At 37.5% G+C, this 21611-nt stretch overlaps 1 protein-coding gene across 1 annotated transcript in view; it reads left to right on the plus strand.

Annotated features, from left to right (window-relative positions):
• The window catches only part of PCDH15 (protocadherin related 15), a 945519-nt gene that overhangs the window by 361849 nt on the left and 562059 nt on the right, over positions 1-21611 (plus strand). Inside the window, exon 9 of the mRNA XM_075216373.1 lies at positions 5140-5310. Coding sequence (XP_075072474.1) covers positions 5140-5310 — 171 coding nt within the window. The remainder of the gene's footprint in view (positions 1-5139; positions 5311-21611) is intronic.

The raw sequence follows: 21611 nt of genomic DNA on the forward strand, positions 1-21611 counted from the left end.
TCTGGATGAAACGAGATTGCTCTCCCTTGCAGATGGAAAAAGAAAGGTCACAGTTATAAAAAGAAGCTTCATAGTAACCTTGTAGAAATTGGCTTTTATTGCAACTGATAAAAGCTAATTTCTCAGTTTTCTATCGGTTCTCCTATTTTTGCATTTTTTTCTCAAGCTTGTATTCATATCTGTTCTTGGGACATCAAAAATATTTCTGAATATATACATACATACATATATATATATATATATATATATATATATAAATATATATATTGCTTTCTGTAATCCTATTTTTGCATAGTGAGTGAGGACAGTTACATGTTTATGTAAACCCAGAAATACCTATTAGGATTTATTTTTGTGAGATTTCTTCACAGATGAAAATGACCTTCTCTCTGTGGTCTATGAGCTGGTCATGATTGATTTTATAATAGCATCCACCAGACTACCATAGACAGGACACTCTATTATTGTGGGACCTTAGGTACCAGAGCTCATGTGCCATAATGTAAGAACAACAGTAATATATCCTTTATGCCCTGCTTATGTAAGAGAAACATCTGCAATAACACAAATTTCGAATGTTCAAAGTGGGAATTTTAAGATTTAATAAAGATGACATTTTTCTTGTATTCACAGGTGCACATACTTGAATCAGTAGGCTTTTTTCAACAAAGGATATATCAACGTAAAACAAACCTCCAATCTTTGGAGTGCCAGGAATTGGAATAGGATGCCTAGTGATATTGAAGCATTAGGTTGTCTCCGCCCCTTCCCTTCATTCACATATACCTTGCCACTGGTGCACGCGCCACTCATTCATTGAGTGACTTTCTGAGCTGTGGGATAGAGCCCTCAAATTGGGACTGTGCCACATAAATCAAGAAAGTTGGGAGGTACTCTGTGCAATCTATTATAAATGTAATCAACAATTTGAGTTTACCTATACAGAGCAATATGACAGTTTGGATAGAAAGAAGGGCGTAGGGAATTGTGTTCCATAGAGGAACATCTGTTAGGTATATGTAATACATATTGGGTTTTATGATTTCAAAGTGAGCATATAATAATACATATGTTGATTATTTTCATGTTAGCACAATCTTTTGCTGTTCTGTGTGCACTGCACTATTTCCTTCACTTTTCCTTTCTTTAAATTGACTCTATCACTTTGGGGATCAGATGGGATGAATGGGTTACAAACACAGATATTTGCTACATACCAGTAACGTAAGAGTTTTAATTACCCCCTCCCCATTTAAGATCTGTAGCTCATTGTATATTGCTCCTTGTCTGACCATAGTGACTCTTCTGACAAGGGGCCTGTTATCAAACCTCAGATACTGTGCAGTGAAGAGAGACAGAGACTCTTTCAGAGCTTAGCGCCTTCTGGCATTTAAAACATAGACACTTCCTTCTTTCATGGTAGACATTTATTAAAATAATCTTGAATAAGAGTTATTTAAAAAGTGTATGTTTTTGTTGAGACAAGTGCCAGACTTTGCATGCTGTTGTTTTATTCTTCATTCTGTATTATATTTTCATGTGTTTTATACTAATAGAATGCAATGGGGATATAAATCAAGTGTTTACAAGTGGACCTCTATCCTCACAGAATTTCTTGCCATGACAATGTGGTGATATTTAGATTGTATTTAATGTACAACAAATATAACTTTATCCTTATTAGTATCATGACTATGATGTATTCAAGAGTTAAGAAAATAAAATATAGAAATGATTACTCCCAATAATATGAGTATCTGTAAAGTCACTTTGTGTAACTAAACCTGTGCTTAATGGATGTTGTGTTCAAAAGGCCCAGAGCCTGTCACATAGATAAATATTTATTTGCAGAGAGTTCTGGCATAATTTATCTAACAAAGTCATGTCTCATATGCACATGTATAGCAAACCGTAACTCGTTTATTAGGTATAATAGTATATATCTGTGCTCTTGAAGAAAGATATCTCACTTATAAAATACATTAATAAAATGTGTGTGAACAACCAGGCAAACAAAAGCAGTTGTAAAACAGATTAACATACCTACTCCCATCTTGTTGTGACCTCACAAGGAAGGGAAGTTGAGGGTGAAAAAATGTTTTTTAAAAGATCTGTGATTAATGTTCAAGATTGTCAGGTTTTTTTTGGGGGGTGGCAAAAAACTGAAAGTATGCTTTTTCTATTGTTATTCATGTTTAATGTAAGAATCTGGTTTGAAGTTGTATTTCTGTATGTCCATTTGCTATTCTTTTTACTTTTGTATAAGCATTGTGAATTTCTTTGTCATATTAAACTCCATTTAATATTGTTCTATTGTTGTTTTCTTAATGGATTCACATGTTAGATAGGCTTAGTTATATCATTTAAGGCAGATAACTGTTGGGCTACAGTAGTGAATTAGGCTGTGATTGTTGTGGGCTAAGACAAAGGGTAACAGAAAACTTCCTAAAGAGTGTCAACTCTTAATGGTGGCAGAACTGGATGGGAAATAGTGAGTGTGAGATATAATTGGGGGGGAGGGGGATTTTAGTCATTTTTAGACAGACCTCGGGCTAGATTTACAAAGCTGTGAGTTTAAAAAAGTGGGGATGTTGCCTATAGCAACCAATCAGATTCTAGCTTTCATTTATTTAGTACTTTCTACAAAATGACAGCTAGAATCTTATTGGTTGCTATAGGCAACATCCCCACTTTTTCAAACCCGCAGCTTAGTAAATCTAGCCCCTGGTGTTTTTTTATTAACCATTTTACTCAAACTCTTCACTCATGCTCAGCTGAGGCTTGTCATGACAACTGTATTTGCTCAGTATATGCTTAGTTCAGGTGACTGAGAAATAATTTACTTCATATAATAAATTCCCATAATTTCCACGTAATAGAAATGAGTAAGCCTTTACAGCAGGTTTAGCTGCCTACAAGCTGCACCCTTGTACTACAGTTGCAAAACACCTGGAGAGCTACTGGTTGCTACCTTTGATTTAGATAATCAAGTAATGAAGGACATTTGCCAATCATAATTTAGAATGTTAAAGTAATTGTTTTTGCACATATATAGTTGAACATTAGTTTGTATATTAAATAATATAGTGTATAGTCTTATACTTTATATAAAGAATACATAATATAATGCAAAATGTATTGATGCATTGTCTCTTTGTAGGCATATATACAATTACCAGCACTTAGCATCACTTAGCTGCCAATTTATAATCTGATCAATGCCCTGAGAATGTCAATCAGTGTTAAAATAGATTTAAATCAGTAGCTATGTCACCATGATTTGCATTGTGCGCCTGTTAGGTCTTAAATGACCATTACAGTGCCCTCACAGTCAAGATGACAGCTGGGTGTAACTGTGTTTTGGCATGCAGCACACACACTTTGACAAATCATGTCAAACTAAGACTCAGTAGTAAAATTGTGGTCAAAAACATGAACGATTTCAAAGTACAGAATTAGCACATTCATGCAGCTAGGCATGGACAGTGGTAGGTTAAAAGGATCTGTAATGTATAAAAACCTTGTGCACAAATGTGGAGTGTGTTTGTTTTTACTGTTTTTCCAGTACAACATATGGACCTGTTTATCTGCAAGTTTAACCTACCTTTTGTTGATTTTTCGAGGAACTTAATACATGAGCTATTCTGCTAATAGTAAAATAAATATTCTCTGCAAAGCACACCTAGAGGTAAACTGCCATGGAAATTACATTTATTTGGCATTAAAATTATAGAGCATTTGAGCAAAGAGGACCTCATTTAGAGTCGGACGCAAAGTCCGTTTAAGAAGTGTAGGAGTGGGAGTGTGCCGCAGCTTGTAGGGATTTACGAGTGGCAAGCAAACCCAGTTGTGTCCCACTCTTAAAACCCTATCGAGCTGCGAGCAGTTCCTGCAGCTAGCTAACGCTTGCGCCACCTAATTCCTGCCACACAGCTTTAGCCCTGTTTTGACGTGTGTTGCGTCTGCGCCTCACTGCAACTAGGATGTATTTACATGGTCAAGCCTTCACAATTCCACATTCCTCCCATTCTCTCATAGTGAATCGCAAGCTGTTGCAAGTGTTAATTGCATCCACGATGCAGGCGGATTTGGGGCTTTCTGCCCCACCAAATTTTACTAGATGGAGATATGTTTATATACTGGGGTCTATGCATCAATGTAATGTAAATCGAAGTGACCCTTGTGGTTCCATTAGTTTTTCCTCTATACCGGCAGCTTAGCACTACCGGTGAAAGGAGGAAGTGCTGTGAGGATGAGCACAGCATATCCACTGTAACAGATTCTGCGAAGCTGAAGAGACTTCAGCAGAATCCCAAAGGAGGACACAGGTAACACCATCCTGAGATGGCGTTACCAGTCTGCACAATACAAAGCTTATCAAAGCTTCATGCATTGCAGAACATAGGTTAATATGGGGACTGCGATTCTACACAGTAGTTGCCTAAAAGGAGGAGATTTCTGTGAAATCTCCTCCATTCGGCAGTTAATACATGGCAACTAAACTTGAATCATGTGAAAACAGCTGTTTAAGTGCTTGATTAGATTGATAGATAGACCTCACTGTACCTTTAAGGAAAGTTTTAAATTGATACATACCAGTTGACAAGATGTATCATAGATCATGGTTGTTATCATTAATACATATTTTATTACTTTTTTCCTTCATGCCTGAAATGCAGGATTTAGAAATTATTTTTAAATCTGTTGGCTAATGCTGATTTTGTTACAGGCTTTGTTCAAGTTTACAAGTAACTCCTTGATCCTCTTATTAGCTGTTTTACATTTACAACAAACCTTTAGACGTTAGGCAATTGTAATAATAAAGAGCTGACTGATACCTTTCAAGTTCTAACATAGTTGACACACTTTTGCTGCTTGTTTTAATAATATTTATAAGTGCTACAAACTTTGTCTAGATTAACTTTAAAACATAACTATTTTATTGTGGAACAATATTGCTTTGCCTCAGTCATTTGTAGCAGTTGCTCTTTACCATTTTCCCCAAGGATTTTCTTTCAGCAGTTGGATTTTGTAATGCTTTGCAATTTTTCACATTCTAATCCCACTTCTGGAAAAATATGTAATCAAAATCCTATTTTTTGTTGCAAATTTCTAAAATGTACATCTCTCATTCCCCAGGATCGTCCCCTTAATCCTAATGAAAGAAGGACAAGTACAACAACTTTGACAGTTGACGTTCTTGATGGTGATGACCTTGGTCCCAGGTTTCTTCCTTGTGTACCGGTGACCAACACACGGGACTGTCGTCCATTAACATACACAGCAAGCCTTCCAGAACTCAGTCCTCCAGTGAGTATTAATAATAACATGTCAAGTTATGTAAGTTCACCTAAATGTTTTGGCAGCCCAAATAGAGATTAGATTTTATGTTAGGTAATGCCAATCCAGTATATATTGCATGCATGTGTTGCCTGCATTAAATATTGAGTATATATATATATATATAATTTGTGTACCTATATATTACCTATATATTAAAAACATCAATATCAATACCAACACAATAAAAAATTTACTATCTTTCTATGTTTGATGTATTTGCTTCAAAATATTGAGTAGTCTTATGAGAAGCTACTTATGGGGCTGATCATTCTCAACAAAGTGCAGCACAGTATATTGATGCTATTATTATAATTATTATTTTATTATTATTATTATTGTTATTATTATTATATAGCCCAACATATTATGCAGCGCTTTCCAAAGAATATTGAATCCTTCATATTGGTCCTGCCACATTGGAGCATACCATCTAAATTCTCTACCACACAAATGCATACATACATACATACATACATACATAGACATGCACTATGGTCTATTTTTGGTCAGAAGCCAATTATATAAATAAAGATCAATAAATAATGTAAAGGTTTTTTTATAGAACACAAGTGTAAATTCTCCAGTACTAAAATACACTGGACTAGAAGCCATACTACAGTGAGAAATATTAGATTTATTGTTATGCATTATTAAATAAATACATTTAAACACATACTTAATGCCTGAAAACCAGTACTCTTGTATTTGTTTTATTTTTTTATTTTTCTTGAATGATGAATGTATCTTCACTGTGCTAAAACTACAAATTAAAATGAAATATTATTATTATATTTATTATTATTATATTTATATTTATTATTATATTGCCAACATATTTCGCTCTGTAAAAATCAGAAAATTCAGGGGCCTCAGTGGAGCTTAAATCTAATTTTCCTATAACAAACATACAAAAACATATTGGGTCATTAAAGAAAGTAAGGAAAAAAACAGGGGTATATGTTCTCCGAGACAAACCATGTTACAATGCAAGGGGTGCAAATTAGTTTTTTATTTTGCATGTAAGGAAAATGCTGGCTGCTTTTTCATTTAGCACACAAATACTTGATAGCTTTATTTTTACACTTAAATTTAAAGTTGATCTAGGACATGTCCTACCCCAGCTATAAATCTGTCCCTGCATTTTAAATTTACCCCCCCCTCCAATGCAACATTTTGCCCAGGTGCAGAGTTACTCCTTTTTTATGATTTGCTCTCCTTAATGACTCGGGCCCATAAAGATTAATTTAGTCTGGAGCTATTCATTCTAATAAGTATCTTTAGACTGTGGGAGGAAATTAAGATAACTCGAAGGAAACCCACGTAAACACTGGGACAACAAATAAATTCTGCATAGATGGCAGACTGGCCGTAAATGACTTCAAGGGCCCAGTAGTGTAAGCGTGAAGCTAACAACTGTGCTGCCGTTCAGGTGCTGGCTGGGTTGAGGGGCAGGGGGGCAGTTGCCCCCGGGCTGGTCCTACAGTGGGCTACCTTGGGCTGGACTTCTGGGCCACCTGCATTTTTTTTCCATTAAAATAGAACACTGTATTGTGGAACAGTGGAATCATGTGCTGCGGAGTGATGAATCACTCTTCTCTGTTTGGCAGTCAGATGGGTGAGTCTGAGTTTGTGGAATGCCTGGAAATGTCACCTGACTGCCTGCATTATGCCAACTGTGAAGTTTGGTGGAGGAGGGAGAATGGTATGTGGCTGTTTTTCAGGGTTTGGACTAGGCCCTTTATTTCAGTGAAGGGCAGTTTTAATGCTTCAGCATACAATGTCATTTTGGACAATGCTATGCTTCCAACATTGTGGCAACAGTTTGGGGAAGGCCATTTTCTATTCCAACATGACTGTGCCCAGTGCACAAGGCAAGGACCACAAAAACGTGGTTTGATGAGTTCAGTGTGGAATAACTTGACTGGCCCACAAAGTGCCTAGACCTCAACCCCATCAAACACCTTTAGGATGAACTGGAGTGGAGATTGCGAGCCAGGCCTTCTCGTCCACAATCAGCGCTTGACCTCATAAATGTTCTACAGAATGAGTGGGCACAAATTCAAACAGAAACACTCCAACATCTTGTGGAAAGCCTTCCAAGTAGTGTGGAAGCTGTTATCACTGCAAAAGGGGGACCAACTCCATATTAGGGATCAACTCCATATTAAAGTATATGTATTTGAATACAATGTCATTACAGTCCCTGTTGGTGTAATGGTCAAGTGTCAAAATACTTTTGTCTATATAGTGTATATTGTGATTATTATAAACCACATTTATACAAGACAACTTGCATTTAAGTTTAGTGGCTGTGAAATATAGCTAAAATCATTGTGATTCATCAAGATAGAATACCATTTCCCTTTCATTTGTGTTTAATGCTGCTAGTAATGGAAATTAATTAAATCGGTAAATAGTTAATTATTAAAAATAAATGAAAAAATATTAAAATAAAAAAATAAGGATTTGGGGACAATATATAGAATCTTTATATTTATCAATGATTCAGTAACTTTTAATACTTTTAATAACTTTTTAAATGGTGATGGATCAAGCTTATATTCTGGGATTTGTCACGTTGTGTTGTTTTTATGTTTTCATCATTTCAGTTTTAATTTTTTTCTTGTTCTTCTTGAGAAAGATGTTGAGAATCCATTGCACTTTATTCACAGTTTCCTTGATCCTCCTAAACTCCAGCTCCTGTACTTAACCTTATGTTCTTAAATTCTGCTGTCTTTGAAAATGTTTCAGTTGTCTGCATTATTGATCCAATTCCTACTTTTAAAAATCTCCATGAAATCCCCGGATCCCATGTGTACTCCTGTTTTGTCCCCTCTTGAAGAAAAACACATGACAGTGTATTTCATACACATTAAGCCGCTGCGTGTGCAGCATGTATTATTGTAATCTGGTGCAATAAACAAAATACTTGATGTTGCTAACATGATAATAGCATAACTGTAACTAATTTACATGCTTCAAAACATCAGGTTTTAATAGACCATCTTGAACATAAACACTTCAACTGAATTAAAATCTTTACATGATAAACTTGGATAATATGCATCTACAAAATTTTTATCTGTGTTTTATTTTATGTTTTGGTCCTTACGGTGTAACATTAACATCCTTAATTTAAAACCCCTGCTTCCCTCCTTTAGTACCAGTCTTCAGTTTCATCCTCTGTGTCTGACCTTTATTTAGTCTATGGGGTATATTTACTAAACTGCTCGTTCGAAAAAGTGGAGATGTTGCCTATAGCAACCAATTGGTTGCTATAGGCAACATCTCCACTTTTTAAAACCTGCAGTAAATATACCCCTAAGCCTTTTGTCTTCTTTATTCACCTTTAAACTTGATTCCCTATTAAAGCATGCATACTATTTAAATTTCTTAAAATGACATAATCACATAGCCGTTTAATAAAAACCTACAGTTTACATGATATATGTTTTAAATGCCTGGAAGGTTTTGTTTTCTTTGTTATGCCATTCTATACGGAATAAAAATGGATTGTGTTAATCCTTTGACTTTCAGCCCCCCAAACTTGCCTGGACTAAATTCTATTCCTGATACTCTTAGTCATAATTTCATTGTAATACATTTTCCATACCAGTACAATGGACCTGTCAGGGTCGAAACTAGATATTTTTGTGACCTGGGTGAAAAGAGATCACTGGGATTGCTCTGACTATGTGAAAGTAACCATGGGTAGTATATTTTTGTGATTATTGTTCATACAGGTGTAAAAGCCGGTCCGGTTTTAAAGAGTTTAATGTTTAAAAAATGTTAAAAGAAATAGATTACTTTGGTATCACAGAATCCGGAATCCTGATGCACTGTGCCATAGTCGGGACTGGTCCCGATGATGGCACAGTGGTATGCCACACTGGTTCCAACTATAGGTGGTATGGTCACATCTCATTGGGAGTATAACCGCTTCACAATGTGGGCGTGGCCTTTCATTGTCAATCGCACCTGGCATTGATGCTCGTGGCACCTGTTCAAGGAATTCCCTATCATAGCAGCAGGACAGAACACACAAATTGGGAAAGTCTTGCATAAATCAGGATGGTTAGAAGGTATGCTGTGCACAATATACTTCATGATTAAAAACCTGGAAGTTTATGCTGTGTGTTTTGTTTTTTTTAAATCATATTTTATGTTTTATTGTTTCTAGCATTTATTTAGAAAACCATACAAAGATTCTAGAATCACTGTCTTCTATAGACATATCTCTGTATGTCTATAGAAGACAATCATTCCATTCTAATACAATATAATATTGAATGAAACTATAGATTCTTCCAACTTTATCTAAAGCAGAAATCCTAGACATGAATTATAGCACTGAGATACCCAAAGGAAAAGGCTTTAAGGCTGAAGGCAAGCTTAAGGAAAACACAATTGAGAAATTTGGCATTTTACACAGAACACTGTAAAGTAAATAATAAGGTTCTGGAAAGGTCAAAATGAAGAAAAACAATGCAATTATTGACGTTCTATAAAACAATGAATGAATAAATAAACAAGGAAACAGAAGACACACTGTAGACCAAGGCTTTTCAGCTTTATTCCCCCTATAGCTCAGTGAGGATAAATGTGTACCAAATACCCTGTAAAGTGTGTGCATTTATACTAAGCATGTAAATATAGTCAAAGTATCTCCTAATTTATACCAAGCCACACCTGCAGGTAAATATTTTAAAAATACCTCTTCTCTGCGGTGGAACTACCACCGCTAGAGGGAGTACAGGGCTCGGAGGTGGCAGTTGTGACCCTTCCATGGTCCAAAGTCCCGATCGATACTCCACTAAGCAAGCGCCAGATTTGTGTGTGCTCAGTAGAGCAGATTGGATTTCACTTGCACCATATCCATGCACTCTCTCTGAGTGTATGGATATGGAGAGCAGAGTGGGGCCCAGGAGGATGGAGCAAAATTATTTGGTCCTCCTCCAAATATTCCTATAGTTCCTGGTGACGCTGTGTTTTACCCTTGCCGCTTATGATTAGTTTATTAGTTTTTGTATATGATTTATTATTTACTATACATTAAGAATTATTTTAAAATGAAAGTACACTTGGAACATGTTTGAGGTAAAGCTTTGGGGTACCTTCAATTGAAAATTTAGGCTGTAGGGAATGAATAGATATTTCCTTGCAGGACATAAATACTGTTGCCCACCGCATGGTGCTTAGACCGTAGAATATTTGACTTAAGCACCGCAAATTATGAATATTTCTGTCTTGTGCATTTCTAAAATTAGTAGGCAATATTGCTTTTGAACACACGTTTGTATCTTTGGTTTCCACAATTTACATTTTCTTCATTGAATGAACCAAAACCTGTCATTTTATTTATGCATTATCTTGTCTACAGTAATGCTTTACATGATGCATCATTAGTCAATATATTGCAACAATGTTGTGTGCACTTGTTGCAATTTATTAACATTTTACTGCAGCAAAAATTACGCCATGAGACACAATGTTTTTGCTCCTGAATTGAATATGTTGATTTACTTACACATAAACTAATCAAAGTTCTGTCAGATCTCTAAGAATAAAGCATAGATTCTCCATGTAATCCTTACGTTCTCAGTGTATATCAGAGCTTGAAGTAGCCAGGGTCAAACTGCACCTGATGGGCCTGAGTCATTAAGGAAAGTAAGGCACAAAAAGGAGTAAATGTTCTTCTGGACAAACCATGTTACAATACAAGGGGTGCAAATTAATTTATTATTTCGCACGTAAGTTAAATGCTGGCTGTTTTTTTTATGTAGCACACAAATACTTGATAGCTTTATTTTTACAATAAAATTTAAAGTTGATCTAGGACATGCCCTATCCCAACTATAGATCTGTCCCCACATTTAAAATCTACCACCCCCTCCAATGCAACATGGTTTTGCCCAGGTGCAAAGTTGTTCCTTTTTTTATGCTTTGCTCTCCTTAATTACTCAGGCCCAATAACTTTATTATTTTTTTTGCATGGAGTACAATGAATTAAAATAAAAAATACCCCCATTCTTTATACACCATATCTGAAAGGGTCCCCAAGTGGTAATAGCAAAGAAAAATGCAGCAGAGGTGTGAGCATAGACTTTGGTGGCTTTGGCAAATGGAGTGTAGAATTGGAAAACAAAAAATGTTCTTCACCCAAACAGATTTGTGGTTAAATATGGATAGAGTTATCCTTTAAACTAAGAGCAAAATAGAGCAGCCATAGGGAACATTGTCCCTGCTTACTCACACTATAATGCACGCTAAACTCCAAGAAGCTAAAGCAAATGTTGTTATATTTTGCTTTTCAGTGTTGTTTACAGCATGCATATGTAAACCTATATTTACCCATGGTGTTCCATTTATTGCTGTAAGGTTAACAGCATCTATATAGCTGTGGCTTTGAAGGATTATGGAGCCTATTTATGAATAGGTCTCTGCTGCTGGGGATGATGCTGATTTATTTTATCCGCATTTACTGCAGCAATAAAAAATCCCTTATCACGTAGTTTACAAAGAAATATCACCAGTGCAATTAAATTTAGCACAGCTGCCCCAGCAATACTAATCTGGAATGGTAAAGGTTATTGCCATCCTGAGATTGTTTATTTTAGATTTTGTTAGATGATGAAGGGACATTTAATTTGCATGATAAAATATACATATTTCGAGATTTAATTTGCTAAATTAACATTACATTTTTATTGTTTTTATAATTATTTATTTTGGCTGGTCAATCGTATAACTAGAACATATGACAGTGCATCTGAATTGTAAATGCAAAATCATATAAGTAAGACAAAAAGTATCAAAGTCTAACATGAAATGTCTTAAAATGACTAAATAAAGTGTCAGCAAAGAAAAAAGGTATAGAAAAATATGAACATTTTTCAAGGATTTGAAAAAGCATGAGATTATTGTACATAGAGAAGTGAGTAGGGGAGGAGGGGGGGTAATAATATTGGTACAGGACTAATGGAAGGAGGATGGCAGTGACCTTGTCAGTTCATCTCAATATAATTAAAGGGTAGTTACCAAGTGTTGGTTATGGAGGAAGTGTTGTAGGAAGGACCACACAGTTATGGAAGATTATTAGTGGTGAATTTCTCACCATGCATGGGTCATTTTGGGGGGGGGTGAAGGGGTAGAGGAGGATAAGGGTTGAAAACTGGTCTCAGTGATCAGCCATGGAACCCATACCGGACTAAACACATGGGGCCTTATACATTAAGGAAGGTAAAGCAAAATAAATTAAGTAACTTTGGACCTTGGAAAAACCATGTTGCTTTGGAGGGGGATGTAAGTTTAAAATGTGAGGACAGATTTATAGTTGGGGTAGGGCATGTCCTAGATCAACTCTTCGGGCTAGATTTACTATCAGGCGTGTTTGTAAACCCGCCGACTTTCGGCGGATTTGGCGGCGGTTTAGCCATCGCCGGATTTACTAAGGCTAAACCCGCCGTCCAAACGGCCAAAAATGATGTTTCCAAACCCGCCTCTGTATACATCGCCATGACGGTTTCAACAATGTTCAACATACAAACAGCCGGATTTACTATTAGGGGGTTTATAAAGCCGCCGGAAAACCGCCATTCAAAAGACCAAAATGAAAGCGCTGCTTGTGAGCGGCGTGATGGTTCAAACAGTGTGCTGTTTCAGGTATTTTGCCAATCAGACCATAAGAGAAAGGCCTATTTCATGTCCAATGACCCATTAGGACTGTGTATAAAAAATGGGCAAAGTGTCATGAAATTTCAGGCTACTGTTTTTTTTTTTTTCCATAATTTTTTCACCCAGTATGATTGCATAGTAAAATATCATTTCACCTTTCCTTTTCTAGTTGTTTTGTACTTTCCAAAAAACCACTAGAATACTGTGGCCTTAAAGAAACTAGGATGGCAATTGTTGCATTACATAGTTAACCCTTATTTTAATGCTAATGCAATCCACATGTGAAAAATGTTTTTTCTGCCTGAAGCAATCACAGACAATCACCGTCTATTGCCCAGCAGTTAATCATGATGCTTACAAAAAGGGCCCCTCATTATTTGGCAGGTGTGGGGTTGTTGGAGAATGGCTTTTGCAGGTAATGTGGTGCATTCTTGCCAGTGTATGTTTGCAGCTTTTTACCTGATGGAGGCAGAAAGGCGCCAGGAGGAGGAGGATGAACAGCAGTTGGCATCTGTTCCGTGGAGCCTGCAAAGACCCCGCACTCCACGTGCATTTCCAGTGCGTTTAAATCTGGAGTCTTTGGCTGATGTGGAGGTAGTACAAATGTTTCGCCTCAATCGTACTAACCTCATGGCACTGTATGAGCAAGTGAAGGATGATTTGGAGCCTACAACCAGCCGCTCTAATGCAGTGTCAGGACTACACAAACTACTGTGTGCAGTTCACTTTTTGGCAACAGGTTCCTTTCAATCTGTGTCCTCCAGAGTGATTGGCATAACGCAGCCAACATTTTCAAGGCATTTTGGACAGGTTTTAGGTGCCCTTAAAAGAGTGTGCCCTAGCTATATCAGCTTCCCCAGCCAGGAGTCACAGTGGCATGAGCTCAAGGGAGCTTTCTATAGGGTCGCAGGTATCCCTAATGTAATGGGTGCAATAGATTGCACTCATATTGCCCTGAGACCACCTCACCACAGGGCAGAGGTTTTTGTTAATCGCCATCATTACCACTCCCTGAATGTGCAGGTTGTCTGCGATGCTAACCAGCGTATATTGAGTGTTGTTGCAGGCTATCCTGGGTCATGTCATGATGCCTTTATCCTGAGACAGTCTACCCTTTATGCCAAATTTGAAAGTGGTGAAATGCCGGAGGGATGGCTTTTGGGTATGTACTTTGCATGTTTTATATATCCCTTATCCTTGCTCAAATGGACTCACATATGCTAACTGCTGTACAACATGCTCAAAGTAAATGGTAGCTAACATTTTACTTTTATTGCAGGAGATTCAGGATATGGGTGTCGCTCCTGGCTCATGACTCCTCTGCTGCATCCTCAGACTCCTGCACAGCACCAATACAATGAGGCACACATAACCACTAGAGGTGTCATAGAACGTACGTTTGGACTCTTGAAAACCAGGTTCAGGTGCCTTGATAAATCTGGTGGGGTGCTTATGTATGCACCTGAAAAGGTATCTGAGATTGTCCTGGCTTGCTGTCTGCTGCATAACCTGGCTTTACATCAACTTACCCCACCGATTATTGCAGTAGACAGTGAAGAAGAAGGGGTACGTGTCACATCTGGTGATGTGCAGAGCACAGATGGCGGAAGGGAGATTAGAGACCGTCTAATTGCAAACTACTTTACGTGTAAGTACATAGTATGAAAAACATTTTTTGCTACAAAATGTGTTTTATGTGAGTGCAATTTTAGTATTTTATTTTAAATGTTTTGTAAATTGGAACCTTTAAAAACAGGATAGTGTGTACTCCTCATGTGGTAAATATGAACATCCCTGGAATGTGACAGTCAGAGGTCAATGTTTAAGTGAAATTAGTGCATAGTTGTTAAAAAATCAGTATACTCTTGTTTAATGTGCAGAAAAGAAAGACTGACACAATAGAAATTTAACTGCATTTATTGCAGAACACAATAAATAATAACGTATAATGGTTATAGAAACTTGACAAAACATTAATCAATAAGAAACATTGTGCTAGCGTTGCCTTTTTGCAGGCATATCACTATGCTTGGTGCCACTCTCTCCCCTCCCTCGCCCACCCCTGGTGCGAGCACCTCTCCTTGGAGGAGTACTCTGTAGAGATGTGGTAGGCGTACTAGCGGCACTGGTGGCTGAAGACATAGGTGCCGGTAAACGGGCTACAATTTCTGAATGTAGTTGCCCTGCCAGCCGGGTCACATTGGCATTCCCCTCACGTACTGTGGAATGTAAGGCCTCCACAGCCCCAGTCATTTGGGCCAGCTGCACATTGGTCTGTTCTAAAGCTGTTGCCAGACGGTTGATTCCAGCAGGGAGTTGACTATTGGATCGGTGTATCCGCCTCAACTGGGCCGCAATTTGTGACATGTGGCGAGTTTGCCTGTCCATGAACAATGTCTGTTGCTGCTGGAATGCGCCAATAGACAACGCCATTTCTCTGGCTGGGTCCATACTTTCAGGTGCAGGTTGGTGGTGTGATGGTTCAGCAGGGCCAGGTGAAACTTCCTGGAGGCCAGACACAGGGGCATTTTTTTTTTGTATATATAGGGGCCCTGGTGCACTGCTGTGCCCGGAGGCCCAAGATGTTCTTAAGAGGGCATCAAAGGGGCATCCACTGTTTCTAGGGTGATGATGGTTTGATCATCTGGCTCAGGGGACATTTGCAGGGACTCCGGGTGAGGTGCCTGGTATGAAGACGGCCCTGTGTATGAAAAATGACGGTAAGTATATAGGATATAATATGTTTGTATATTGCATTCTGAACACTGGATAGGAAAGAATATTCTTTAGCAACTACAGATTCTTTCACAATGTTTGCATTCCTGATTTCTAGTCCTATGCTACCTGCTTACGGATGCACTTATTATCCTTTTAATACCCATTATCATTTGGACTGTGTAGTACATGCTGGGTTATTTTGACTAAACTACATGCTATAAAAAGTGGAGATGTTGCCTATAGCAACCAATCAGATTTTAGCTGTCATTTTGTTGAATGCAATAAATAAAGTAAAGGTATATTCTGATGGGTTACTATAGGCAACATATCAGTTTAGTAAAATGTAGCCCAAACTTCTCATTGCAAACAATTAAAAAAAAATAAAAAAAAATTGACAGCAACATTTGCACAGAAAATCAATTAACTCCAATATTTCTCTCCTAAACAGAAATCACGCACCTGCTTGCTCGTCTGTGCCCGAATCTCTCGCTGAAGGTGGAGGTGTAGGTCTGGCACTGGGACTGAACTGCGGTCCTGGCGAATCTGGATGTATTAGAAAAAGCATACAATGTATTTCCATAAAAAACAATTTCCAAATATACTGTTTATTGCACAAATGTGTTTGCAATTTTTTTTTTTTTTTTTTTGCTATGAGAAAAAAAAAACCTTTACAAACTATTAGAGTCGAAAATACACTTTGAAAAACAACCAAAAAAAAAATAACAAATAAGAAAAAACGTTTGCACAGAGATAAGAGGTTTTAAAAAGAGAAAAGCAGTTTTAAAAAGAAAAAAGCAGTTTTAAAAAGAGAAAAGCAGTTTTAAAAAGAAAAAAGCAGTTTTAAAAAGAGAAAAGCAGTTTTAAAAAGAAAAAAGCAGTTTTAAAAAGAGAAAAGGAGTTTTAAAAAGAGAAAAGCAGTTTTAAAAAGAAAAAAGGAGTTTTAAAAAGAAAAAAACATTTAAAATACTGTTAGGGTAAAAAAACCAAATAACTCACCAACTACTTGGCCAAAAGAGGGCGAATCGGTGTCCTGCACATTTATGCCCTCTACAATTTCAGCCGGCATTATCTGGCGCAGCTCCTCCTCGTACGTGGTGTACTCCATACGAAGTGGGGGGCCACCACCCGTGCGCCTTGTCGACCTCCTTTCCTGGGCCATCTTCTCTTTAAGCCTCCTCTTAATATCAGAGAAGCGCTTGCGGCAGTGTGCCACTGTCCGCTTCAGTGGGCCCACCGCGTTCACGGCCTCACAGACTCTCCCCCACAGTTGGTGACGCCGCCTTAGAGGAGTCCGGGCTGCCAGGTTCCCTAGGATGACCTCGTAGCAGGGAATGATGTTGTGCACCAACACACAATTCTCATCATGTGAGAAGCGCACATTCCTCCCTGTCTTGGTCTTCCTGCCCTGTCCTGTCTCCTCAACCTCTCCCTCTCCCTCCTCTGACCCCTCAACCTCCATCTCCCTCTCCTCAGCCTGTTCTCCCCTCCTATCTCTGGACATTTTTACCCAGAAGACAGAAAAACACAAAACACTGAAGGACTTACAAACACAAAGAACAAACTACACTACCTACAGACACACTCTCCACACAGTCACACACAAGTAACACAGACAAAGGACAAGTCAAATACAAAAAATACAAGACAGAAAATAAATGAGAAAATAAATGTACAAAACAGGAAAAAACCACAGGACTACTCACACTTCAATCAGATATCGCTCCACCAATCCACCAAACTCCAACTCTCACCAACTCTCAGCAAACCACTATCCTCCAAACTCCTCTCACAAAACTCCTCTAAACCCTATCAGAGAAAAAAGTGTCAGGCCAGTGGTTTATATAGGGCTTGTGATGTCAAATCTCCTGAGTTTGAAAATAGCCAATAGTAACAGGCCAGGAGACAGGTGTAATTTTCAAAAAAAACGCCTTTACACAAAAGCGCCGTCATTTAAAGCAAAAGCGCCATGTTCTATTCAAAGCCGCCGGCGGCTTTGAGCATTACATCCCGCCGTTACATCGCCGGCGGCTTCAAATTGAAGCTGAAATGCGCCCATTAGTAAATCCGGCTGTTTGCAATGCAAACACGCCGGAAAACCGCCGCGATGCATGGCGGTTTGAAGCCGCCATGCATCACGCCTGATAGTAAATCCCTTAATGTCAGTGTAAAAATAAAGCTATCAAGTATTTACGTCCTACATGAAAAAGCAGCCAGTATTTTCGTTATGTGCAAAATAATAAACTCATTCGCACCCCTTACATTGCAACATGGATTTGCCAAGTTACTCATTTTCTTGCTTTACTTTCCTTAATGAATCAGGCCCATGACCTCTATCGTGCAGATAGTTATTTTCTCCATAGTCACTATCTGACAAATTTGTTTCTTAAGTGCCAAAAGGATAACGGGAGCAAGTGTATCAAGTTTCAGACTATTAGACATTTAGCTGCTAAAATGTGTGCAGTGTAATGCCAATATCAAGTATTGCCATATCCCAGTCATGAACACCCTATGTTTATAACTAACGAAAAGCTTAATGTTTAGCAGTGTGCATTATTAATTATCACTCTATCTGGTAAAAGTGACACAGACTTGTAGATAAATACAAAATTGTGTCAGGGGTCAAATAATTACTTTCAGAATAAAAGTCTCTACCTAACTGTACCAGCAAGGAAAACTCAGGTACAAGCCAAGCTCAGCAAAAATGTCAGGCAACGATCTGGAAATGAAGCAGGACTCAACATGTGATTTGCCAGCTTGGTGCCTGAACCCCCGCAGTGTTTGGTTTAATAAAGCTAGTTTAAGACCACTGTGAACATTACTACACAATTATTTTTAGACAAAATCATGTTTTTAATAATACTTTTATTTTGTTTTTCTGAAACAGAATTACTCACAGCTTGAAGCTACTTTCAATATGCTTCATATATAGAAACTAATCATATGGCTTTAAACCTTTTCAGTAACAATAATGTACTTTAAGGTCTATTTGAAAGCAACAGAAAAACATGTTAAGATTCAGAGCATTTACAGTATTAAAATTAGTATTAAATGTTTATACAGACAACGTATTGTTTGTGAATGGTAAAAATACACTTTATCACCAGTTTATTTCTACATTAAAACACTAGTTCCGCTCCTCCTCTGCGTAATGCCCTTCATTGGCTCCCTTTCCTTTTCAGAATTCAGTTCAAGCTCCTTACCCTCACTTACAGAGCCCTTACCAACACTTCTCCCCCTTACATCTCTGAGCTTGTCTCGAGGTACATACCTACCCGGGCTCTCCGCTCCGCCTCTGACCTCCACCTCAGTTCACCTTTGATTACCTCCTCCCATGCTCACCTCTAAGATTTCTGCAGTGCATTTGTATGGACCAATAGGAAGCTGCAAGCAGAGAGTCTGCTGATTTTGCACTTCACTGATACAGAACATCTGGGAAAAACTGGGTTTCTGCAAGCTAGTTGACCTGGGGCCGCGAAAAAAATCTTTATCAGCCCATGACTTTTAAGCATTATGTTTATGTGATGTTGAATACTTTCGTGTCAAAAAAGACAAAAGTATTATAGGAGTGATACCTTTATTGGCTAACCAAAATAATGTTTTATATTTGCTATATTAGCAAATATACTTTTACCTTTTTTGACACAAAAGTATTCAACATCACATAGATTTTTCTCGCTGACCCAGTACTGCAATAATTTTTATTTTTGCTATACATCCTGAAGCATTGTGTTTCAAATTGTCAAAATATCTCATATGGAAGACCCTTCTACAAGGATTCCAAATAACAGATCCCAAATATGTAATATAAATCATATTACTTGCAATATGTTTTTCAAAATTAAATGTGTACCAAAATGCTAATTTTTTTTAATGAAAAGTCTTGTATACTTTATATACATTATGGCAATCACTATACAATGTCTGTTTTGCTTTTGAACATACAACTCAGCCTTTAAAGGCCAGTAGCTGTGACAACATGGAGAAGAACATGGCTTTAATTACTCTTGAGATGTAATTACTTTAAGACTGCCACAGGGCTGACACAGTGTTATATGAAAGACGGGTATTTTTGTTTAAAGTCTGTTAGAAAGGTTAGCATATTAAAGTTTACCATTACTTCATCCAGTCTATCTCTTAAACCAGAATTAATACTTAGGGAAGCCTCTTAACTTGAAATAAAAATGATTAATTATGTTCATTGTTTGTCCTGTTTAGAAGGATTTCAATAAATGTATGGAATACAAGTTCATTCATTTTAGTAATAAATAATAATTCCAGCTGAGAATGTGATTCAAAGGGGCATATTCAATTGACGGTGGGATCGCCGAAAATCCCGCGCTCAAAAAATATTACCGTTAATACGGTAATATCTCGCTGGATTTCAGCTCGCAGCTCCCTGAGCTGCGAGCTGAAATCCAGCGAGTAAATTACCGTATTACAGGTTTTCCCAAGCAGGATTACCGTAATAACGGTAATATTTTTTGAGCGCGGGGTTTTCGCCGATCCCGCCATCAATTGAATATGCCCCAAAGGGTTCACATCCCTGATTATTAGATAGCCTCACTGTTTTCATAGTGCAAAACAAAATAAAAGGGTTCTGAAGAGAATAAAACGAATTTACTGATTGATGAATAAACCACTGAAACAAAATGCAAAGTCTACAAATCTTTGCTCCAGATGTTAACTTAATCAAGATAATTCTATTACTTACATATCGATACAGATATTAATTTCCCCACTTATCAATCATCATTATACCAAATATATCTGGTCTACATTCCCACTTTTATAAACTATATATATATCTATATATATCTATCTATCTATATATATATATATATATATATATATATATATATATATATATTATCGTGGAATCGTGGAAGTAGGGTTGAGATTCCCTGCCATCATCAAGCAACTGTTAATGGACACTTAATTTCTTGTCACGTAAAAGGCATTATAGGGAAACCAATACTTACTATAAAATTATTATGTGCCCAGATTCTATTGCTGCATAAAACAACCAGATATTCTTTATAAAATGCTTGTTCATAAAGCCAAGTAAGTAGTTTAACATTTCCATGACAATTTTATCAGTAGGGACGCACTTCTGTTGAAGTCTACTGGGGTAATTTACAAACTAGAATATAATGAACCCTGCAGCATTTTATTTATAAGAAAATTCACCTATTCATCCACCTAGTGCATACATATTCTAGGTGAGATCCCCATTTCGAATTTGGCATCTGCCCTGTGAAAATGCTTTGTACAAGCCCTTGCGGGATCACGGATCCGGTTGAAAATGCCCCTGCTGGTAAGTGTATAAATGTCACTTCAACATCCTGCCACAGTAACCTATTATTGCCATCTTTTTAATTTAACTATTCAATTTTCTCCTAAAATACTGCTTGGTCAAGTCTGATTTATGTCTTTAATGAGTCATGGTAGCGAGGGAACATCTGATCGATGTTCACTATATAAGTCACTATTGTACTTTTGAATGTTTTATTACATTTGTGAAATTGTTTATCAAAATGTGCTGTTCCATGAACAGTGCCGTTGGAATGTGCAAAAAGCATCCGATTGATGTTATAGGCTGGTGGGCTGAAATGTGGTAGTGATGCAACAGGAAGTGGAATACAATTTTATTACAGGAGCACAAAAAAGTTGAGGAGGAGGGAACCCCACAATTCAGCGGAGAAGGGGTAGGAGTAGGAGTTTAATCTTTACAAACACTTTTTTAAAATGTGAGTTTCAGCTGGGCAACAGCGAAAACCTATCAAGCTAGTGGGTAAAATTAATGTTATTAAGACAATATTCTGCAGTCCTGGTGGGGTTTCTCATTTCTTTTCATAGGTTACATGTGTTGCCAAAGA

The sequence above is a fragment of the Mixophyes fleayi genome, chromosome 6 (genome assembly GCF_038048845.1).
Source record: "Mixophyes fleayi isolate aMixFle1 chromosome 6, aMixFle1.hap1, whole genome shotgun sequence".
Classification (NCBI taxonomy): domain Eukaryota; kingdom Metazoa; phylum Chordata; class Amphibia; order Anura; family Limnodynastidae; genus Mixophyes; species Mixophyes fleayi.